At 51.5% G+C, this 8,190-nt stretch overlaps 1 protein-coding gene across 1 annotated transcript in view; it reads left to right on the top strand.

Moving 5' to 3' along the window:
- casc3 (casc3 exon junction complex subunit) overlaps positions 1–7,478 on the top strand; it is a 10,412-nt gene extending 2,934 nt beyond the window's left edge. The window contains exons 5-12 of the mRNA XM_027276270.1: positions 1,441–1,589; positions 1,944–2,117; positions 2,289–3,241; positions 3,433–3,606; positions 4,105–4,203; positions 4,289–4,458; positions 4,545–4,753; positions 4,930–7,478. Of these exons, the coding sequence (XP_027132071.1) occupies positions 1,441–1,589; positions 1,944–2,117; positions 2,289–3,241; positions 3,433–3,606; positions 4,105–4,203; positions 4,289–4,458; positions 4,545–4,691 (1,866 nt within the window). The 3' untranslated portion in view covers positions 4,692–4,753; positions 4,930–7,478. The remainder of the gene's footprint in view (positions 1–1,440; positions 1,590–1,943; positions 2,118–2,288; positions 3,242–3,432; positions 3,607–4,104; positions 4,204–4,288; positions 4,459–4,544; positions 4,754–4,929) is intronic.
- Positions 7,479–8,190: the final 712 nt, after the last annotated feature.

The raw sequence follows: 8,190 nt of genomic DNA, 5'->3' as shown, positions 1-8,190 counted from the left end.
ACACACACACACACACACACACACACACCATCACAAAGAAGAACCGCAACTTCAAACAAACAGCAATGAGCAGAAGTCCTGTCAGAAGAAGGCGGTCTTATGGTCTTGTAGTCTTGTAGTCTTGTAGTCTTGTAGTCTTGTAGTCTTATGGTCTTATGGTCTTATGGTCTTGTAGTCTTATGGTCTTATGGTCTTGTAGACTTGTCTTATAGTCTTGTCGTCTTATGGACTTGTAGTTTTGTCGTCTTGTAGTCTTGTAGTCTTGTAGTCTTGTGGACTTATGGTCTTGTAGTTTTGTCGTCTTGTGGACTTATGGTCTTGTAGTTTTGTGGACTTATGGTCTTGTAGTCTTGTAGTTTTGTGGTCTTATGGTCTTGTAGTTTTGTCGTCTTGTGGACTTGTAGTCTTGTGGACTTGTAGTCTTGTGGTCTTGTAGTCTTGTGGTCTTGTAGTTTTGTGGACTTATGGTCCTATGGTCTTGTAGTTTTGTAGTCTTGTGGACTTGTAGTCTTGTGGACTTGTGGTCTTGTAGTCTTGTAGTTTTGTAGTCTTGTCGTCTTGTCGTCTTATGGACTTGAGGACTTGTAGTCTTATGGACTTGTGGTCTTGTAGTCTTGTTGTAGTCATAGTCTTGTGGTCTTGTAGTCTTGTCGTCTTATGGACTTGTGGTCTTGTGGTCTTGTAGTCTTGTAGTTTTGTAGTCTTGTTGTCTTGTCGTCTTATGGACTTGAGGACTTGTGGTCTTGTAGTCTTGTTGTAGTCATAGTCTTGTGGTCTTGTGGTCTTGTCGTCTTATGGTCTTGTGGTCTTGTAGTCTTGTTGTAGTCATAGTCTTGTGGTCTTGTAGTCTTGTTGTAGTCATAGTCTTGTGGTCTTGTAGTCTTGTTGTAGTCATAGTCTTGTGGTCTTGTCGTAGTCATAGTCTTGTGGTGGTCTCAGGAGATGAGGATCAGTTTGTAAACCTCTCCTGAGGACAGAAACATTTCACAGAGGACGACTGAAGGAATCAAACCCACGGTGAAGCGTGGTGGTCCTGGTGGTCCTGGTGGTCTGCTCCACCTCCTGGTCTGATGATGAATACACACAATGATAACTCATCATGCTGACACACTGACTGTAGTCATGGTTACACACTGACATCATGTTGATTTCTAATTGATGAACACTCACACTGTCTGTCTGTCTCTCTGTCTGTCTCTCTCTCTCTGTCTCTCTCTGTCTCTCTCTCTCTGTCTGTCTCTCTGTCTGTCTGTCTCTCTCTCTCTGTCTCTCTCTCTCTCTCTCTGTCTGTCTGTCTCTCTCTCTCTGTCTCTCTCTGTCTCTCTCTCTCTGTCTGTCTCTCTCTCTGTCTGTCTCTCTCTCTGTCTCTCTCTGTCTGTCTGTCTCTCTGTCTGTCTCTCTCTCTGTCTCTCTCTCTCTCTGTCTGTCTGTCTCTCTCAGGAGTCGACAGACGACCCTGAGACGAAGGCCGGAGGTAAACCTGGTCAGAAGCTCGACGATGACGAGGACAGGAAGAACCCGGCTTACATCCCGAGGAAGGGTCTGTTCTTCGAGCACGACGTCAGAGGGCACGCTCAGGAGGAGGAGAGGTCTGTCTGTCTGCCTGCCTGTCTGTCTGCCTGTACGTCTGTCTGTCTGTGTGTCTGCCTGTCTGTGTGTCTGCCTGTCTGTCTGTCTGTACGTCTGTCTGTCTGTCTGCCTGCCTGTCTGTCTGTCTGTACGTCTGTCTGTACGTCTGCCTGTCTGTCTGCCTGTCTGTCTGTCTGCCTGCCTGCCTGTCTGCCTGTCTGCCTGTCTGCCTGTCTGTCTGTCTGTGCTGCAGCGTCAGTGTTTGGCTTCATGTGTTTGAATAACGTTCAGAGGGAGACAGACTGTAACGGTTCATAAAACCTCTGGGGGGCGCTCTGCTCACCTCGCATCACTTCCTGTCTGCGTCCTCTCAGACCAAAAGGCCGGAACAGGAAGTTGTGGAAGGACGAGGGTCGCTGGGAGCACGACAAGTTCAGAGAGGAGGAGCAGGCGCCCAAGAGCCGCGAGGAGCTCATCGCCATCTACGGCTACGACATCCGGAACGGGGGCAGCTCTGGAGACCGATCGTACAGGCAGCGCAGACCCAGGTGAGGAGGAGGAGGAGGAGGATGGAGGCGGAAGGACAGGAGGGCTGCGGTGAAGAAGCTGGGGGAGGGAGGGCGGCAGGGGGGAGGAGGGATGAGGTGGAGGAGGGAGGGAGGAGGAGGGGGAGGTTTCTGTGGAATGTACTGAGTGTAATGTGGTTTGTCTCCCTGCAGACAGAGTATGTCTCCCAGCAGAGACAAGCGATGGAGAGACGGAGGAGAGCGTCCAGTCCGGTCCTGGCAGAGTGGAGGAGGAGGAGGAGGAGGAGGTCTGAACCGAGGAGGAGCCCCTCCACCTTCATCGATCCACCCCTCCTCCACATCCCCCTCCTCTCTCCCACTTTCTCACGCTCAACGCAGCAACAATCCCTCCAGACCGCCTCCCGCCCGCAGCAGACCGCCCCACCAGAATCAAATGCACCTCCTGCCCCAGCAGTACAGGAATAATGAATCAAACGCACCCCAGATGCATCCCAGAGAACGGCAGGGCCCCAAAGCTCCACCCGAGCACACAGATAGAGACAGGGGTGTGGTCAGAGGAGGGCGTGTTGGTGGTGGGCGGGGCGGTTCTTCTGTGGTCATCGAGGACGTCACAGTCAGCCAAGGAGGCGTTCGGGAACAGGACCTCAGTGTTGGAACGACGGCGGCGTCACAGCCGGGCGGTTACAAATCTGCATCGCCAAGGCGGCAGCAGCAGGAGCAGCGAGGGAGCAGCGACAGACCTGCGTCGGGATTGGCTGCTTCCTCCTCCACCTCTGACCCCTCCCCCCAGTCATCAGCTGCAGCGACCAATCGGGAAGCCTCTCCTCCCACCGAGCGGCCGGTGGAGCGTAAATCGTACTCGCTGGCTCGCAGGACTCGCTCTCGACCCGCCGACCTGGGCAGCAAACAGGCGTCTGTGGAGGAGTCGGCAGCCGGAGGGAACAATGCCTCCTCCCCGAGCAGCGTGGGAGGGAAGAGCTGGGTGGGAGCAGGTGAAGGGGCGAGTCACACAGGTGGAGGAGGAGGAGGAGGAGGAGGAGGTGGAGGAGGAGCGGCGATGACAGAGCTGGACCAGGACGTAGCTCGACTGAGTCTGCAGAGCTGGAGTCAGAGCCCGACGTCCTACATGCGCTCTGAGATGAGAGGTGAGTCCACGACCGCTGAGTCACGTCGGTGTAACGTCGGTGTAACGTCGGTGTAACGTCGGTGTAACGTCTGGAAGGCGAGAGAGCGCCGCTGCAGCGTGTGGTGACCTCAGAGCTGAACGTCAGCATTGATCACGGATCATTAGGAAACATCAATCACAGACAGTAATCATAAATCTGTTTGTCCTCAGGCCTTCCTAACCAGATGCACATGCCCGGAGCTCAGCCTCAGTTCTCCGGCATGGAGGAGATGGGTGTCGGCTCCAACCGGGCCAAACGTTACTCCTCTCAACGACAGCGAGCCGTACCTGAGCCGGCACCGCCCATGCACCTGGGGGTGATGGAGGGACACTACTACGAACCCAGTAAGACCAAAACCATCAGACCAGAACCACACGACACGGTGTCTTTAAAAACATTTTAAAAACATTGTGTGATGTCACTGAACACTCAGCTGACTGGGAATTGTAGTTTCTGTAGTTCCTCCTGCTCACCTGCAGAGGTCAGTAAAGGCCAAACTATTTGAATTTCTATTGACGTCAATGGATGTCTCTCTCTCTCTGCCTGTCTGTCTCTCTCTCTGCCTGTCTGTCTCTCTCTCTGCCTGTCTGTCTCTCTGTCTCTGCCTGTCTCTGTCTCTCTGTCTCTGCCTGTCTCTCTCTCTGTCTCTGTCTCTCTGCCTGTCTCTCTCTGTCTCTCTGTCTCTCTCTCTGCCTGTCTCTCTCTCTCTCTGCCTGTCTCTCTCTGTCTCTCTGCCTCTCTCTCTCTCTCTCTCTCTCTCTGCCTGTGTCTCTCTCTGTCTCTCTCTCTCTCTGTCTCTCTCTCTCTGCCTGTCTCTCTCTCTCTCTCTGCCTGTCTCACAGTGTCCTATCAGGGACCAATCTACGCCCATGGGGATGGCCCCGCCCCCATCCCGCCCCAGGGCATGCTGGTCCAGCCGGAGATGCACCTCCCTCACCCCGGTCAGTGTCTGCTCCACTTTGAAAACACCTGTCAGTGTTTGTGTGCGAGCTGCTCACCTGTACTCCTCCTCCTCCTCCTCCTCAGGTCTCCATCCCCACCAATCAGGCGGTCCGATCGCTAACCCCGCCCTGTACGGAGGCCCACCTGTTTCTCTGTCGCCAGGGCAACCACAGCAGCTGCTACCACCACCGCCTTTCTACCCTCCGCCTGGAGTCATGACCTTCCCTTACCCCGCCATGTACCCGAGTCCACAGGTGAGTCTGACGGCGTCGATCACGTGATGACACGGCCGCCCTGTGAGCGTCTCTGTGTGATAAAGTTTTCTTTGAATGTTCCTCAGGGTCAGGCCCAGGTGACCTACGGAGGCGTGACGTACTACGACACGATGCAGCAGCAGGCTCAGCCCAAACCGTCTCCGCCCCGCCGCACGTCCCAGCCCGTCACCGTCAAGCCCCCCCCTCCGGAGGTGCACTTCGCCTCAGAGTGACCCCGCCCCCTCGCCCCTCCCCGCCACCCAGTCTCAGCCTCACTCTGATCACAGAACTACAGGTGAGCACACGGCAGGAAGCCGACAGGACGATCAGTTCGATCTGTTGGATCATTTATTAGTTTGAGTCCAGGTCTCTTAAACGGGTCTGGGTTCAGGACTCTGAGTGTTCATGAAGCTTTTAGACACATCTCATCAAAAACAGTTTCTGTTTTTATTCATGGTTTTGTGTCTGTAGGAGGGATGGGAGGGTCCAACGGCAACCACCGACCTTATCCAGGGAGGGCGGGACGGACAGACAGGCGGGTGGACGGACGGACGGGTGGACGGACGGAGGTGCAGACGGACTCTGCAGGTGACCCCTCAGCATCACTGATGGAAAGACTTTCCTCTTTTCTTTTTTTTTCTTCTCTTTGTTTTGGACCCGGTAGCGGTCCGTTGGCGGGGCGGCTGTGTGTTGCCGCGTCACGATTGGACCGCTCTGTAACTCTGCAGTCGCAGGTTTGATCCCACCAGCGTGTCTCCGACCCTGAAAACTGCTGAGTCACAGTTGGAGCTCGCGTTGGGATCAGAGCTGGCGGAGGTTTTTTCTTTTCAGCGTTGGCGGCAGTATAAACGGTTTGTGTGTGGAGGTGGAGGTGACTCCGCCCTCTACGTCAGCTCTTCTCTGTGAGACGTTTGTGTGGATCTGAATGTTGATCGCCGACCCGGTGCTTTCTGAAAACGTCCACGTGTTCCCGTCACGTCAGATATGAACTTCTTTGTCTGCGTTCAACAGCTCTGCGTTTGTCACTGTAACGTTACTCTAACGTTACTCTAACGTTACTTTAACCTGTCGTGTCCCAGACCAGAAGCTCAAATATACTCAGATATATTGAGACGTCTCACGATGTCCCAAAGATGTTTAAAGATATAAAATATATTAAAGAAGCTGCAGTGATCCACATGTGGACCGGGCTCGGCTCTGAATGTTCTGCTCCAGACGTTTCCCTCAGATTATTTTCTGGTTAATCTACCACAAGGAAGTATGTACATTAAATGTTTTATTTTGAAAATTGAGCTGACTTCCTGCTGTGATCAGCTCTGCACGCGGTGGAGTCGAGCAGGTGGAGACGGGCTGAACCCGGTCCAGTCTGCAAACTGCTGCAGGTCAGATTAACCAATCAGGGCGCAGCTTACAGGACTGACGTCACTCAAAATCACCTTTTAATTCACATCCGTCACATTAGACCAAGACCCCGCCTTCTTTCACACAGTTTATGCAAATAACAAGCGTTACCATGGCAACAGCTCAGACACACCGCGACAGTGTTGGACCGGTTCTGTGGCGCTGAAAGGTTTTCCCGTGACGCGGTCGGTGCGGCTGTTCTCACTGTGTGCTGTTGAACCGAGCGGCGCCGGCCCTTTAAAACTCGACACGAAAAGTTGCACAAAAGTCAGTCGCCGGTCGGAGACGAGCCGTTTGCCGTCGCTGTACATAGAAATGAAAATGTGTATATAGAAGCTTGAACAGAAACTTTAGCAGTAAACAGATTCTAATACATGGACAGAGCAGTCGGCAGGGACTCGAGCGTTAACGTGGACGTGATGTAGAGACGTAGAGACGAAGACAAAGCTTTAGCTTCCACTGTTTGTTTCATTTATCACGTTTGTTTTTATTAGTAATATTTCTTTGGTTCATGCGTTCACGGCGTGAAGACGAAGGCGCAGAGGAAACCACTCTGATTTGTCTGTTTTCAGACATGAAGGTAACCACATGCCCGTTAAGTTCTCCTCTGCTTCCTGTTTGCTTCACTTCACAATAAAAGACCATCATCCAGATCGCCTGCGAGTTCATCCCGACACAGAAAGTCCAGACGGCGACTCAGTTTGTCTGTCGATCAGGTGACCTGCTGTACGTCTTTGTGACTGAGCGGCGACTCTTTTCTTGTTTTCAATCTGTGCAGCGAGGTAACGGTTCTACAGTCTGTCGTCGTCTAAAGTATATATCAGAAAATATTCACGCAGCGTTGTTTTATATTCACGTCAGTAACAGACAAACTCGTGAACTGAAGTCGAAGTCATGCAGAAACATGTTTTAAAATGTTGGTGTTCTTTCTCCGTGAAATGAAGCCGCCGCCTCCGTCACATTTTGTGATGTCAGAAAAACACGCCGGACTCGACGAGTGTTCGGTTCTGATGGAACCGCTCCGAGTCCTTTAACACAGCGAGTCACCTGAAAATGAGACGATATCACGATGACCTGACGTTGGTTTGAGTTTCTTCGACGCCTCTGAAGCTCCGGTCCGGCTGCATATATTTGATTTATTCTGAACAATTATTACCAGCAGTATTACGGCGTGTTACCACCTGATTTATGAGCGCGGGAGTTTAATTTCTAATTTACAAAAAGAGACGATGAAAACTTGAAGATGGTCGTGTTTTAGGGGGAGGGGGAGGGGGAGGAGGGTGTGCATCCATCCTTCCTCATTCAAGCTGACGGCTTCAGCTCACTGCAGCTCAGAAGACTGACGGACTGGAGCTCGTTTATCTGTCGATTCTGAATCTGATCAGACATCGTCCAACTTTCTTCATGTTTTAAATTCTAAACTCACCTGAGCTGCAGGTGAGCTGACCGCTGATCAGTTTGACATGTCTGTTAACCTGAGCTGACACTGTTCACTGTGACGGCAGTTTGTTTTAATGTTACGATGATGGTGGTGATGATGATGATAAGTGCATCAATGGTTTTGTTTCTGTTTGTTTGTCGTCCACTCAGAAGATCAATAAAGATCATAATAATAAAAATGATCATGTGACGTGTTTTCTTTTTAATGTAAATGTTAAAGTCCAGGCCGACAGCAGCATCAGTGTGAGCACGCTCAGTGCAGCATCAGCAGATTTAACAGACGTTCGTTTAAAATGTTGATTTAAAACAAAAAGATCTCCAGGTTTCAGTTTGTACCTCATTTCTTTCTTTTTCTCTCTCTCTCACACACACACACACACACACACACACACACACACCTGCTCTGACCGTTGACATGAATATTCATAAACAGGAGGGGGAGGGGAGCCATTATGTAAACTCTGTGATTGACAGGCTTTAACAGCCAATCGGCTTGCAGACGGTCTCTCCTGCTCATGAATATTCAGCAGCAGCTGCTGAGCACAAAGAGGCGCTCAGCTGTTAAAGGAGCAGGCCGCACATTTCTGTGAGATTTAACCCTTTAACTGCCCGAGCCTCCAACACGCTTCGTCCTTCCACTGCACACGGACAAGTGTGGAAAGGAGGAGTTGAGATGAGCTGCTGCTCCTGGTTGGTCACATGCGCTGCGGTAACCATGGTGACGTGATTGACAGCCGAGTGTAGATGATGATGTAACTGCAGGTTGGAGAACATGAAGTGGAGCCTGCTGCCTTCTAATTGGCTCATTATCGATGATGTAGCAGCTCCTTGACCACTCGTACGTCAGCGTTTCCTCTCACATGCAGCGCTGACCTCTTTTTTTATTTTATA

The sequence above is a fragment of the Larimichthys crocea genome, unplaced genomic scaffold (genome assembly GCF_000972845.2).
Source record: "Larimichthys crocea isolate SSNF unplaced genomic scaffold, L_crocea_2.0 scaffold33, whole genome shotgun sequence".
Classification (NCBI taxonomy): domain Eukaryota; kingdom Metazoa; phylum Chordata; class Actinopteri; family Sciaenidae; genus Larimichthys; species Larimichthys crocea.
This window is presented reverse-complemented; position numbering and strand designations above follow the sequence as displayed.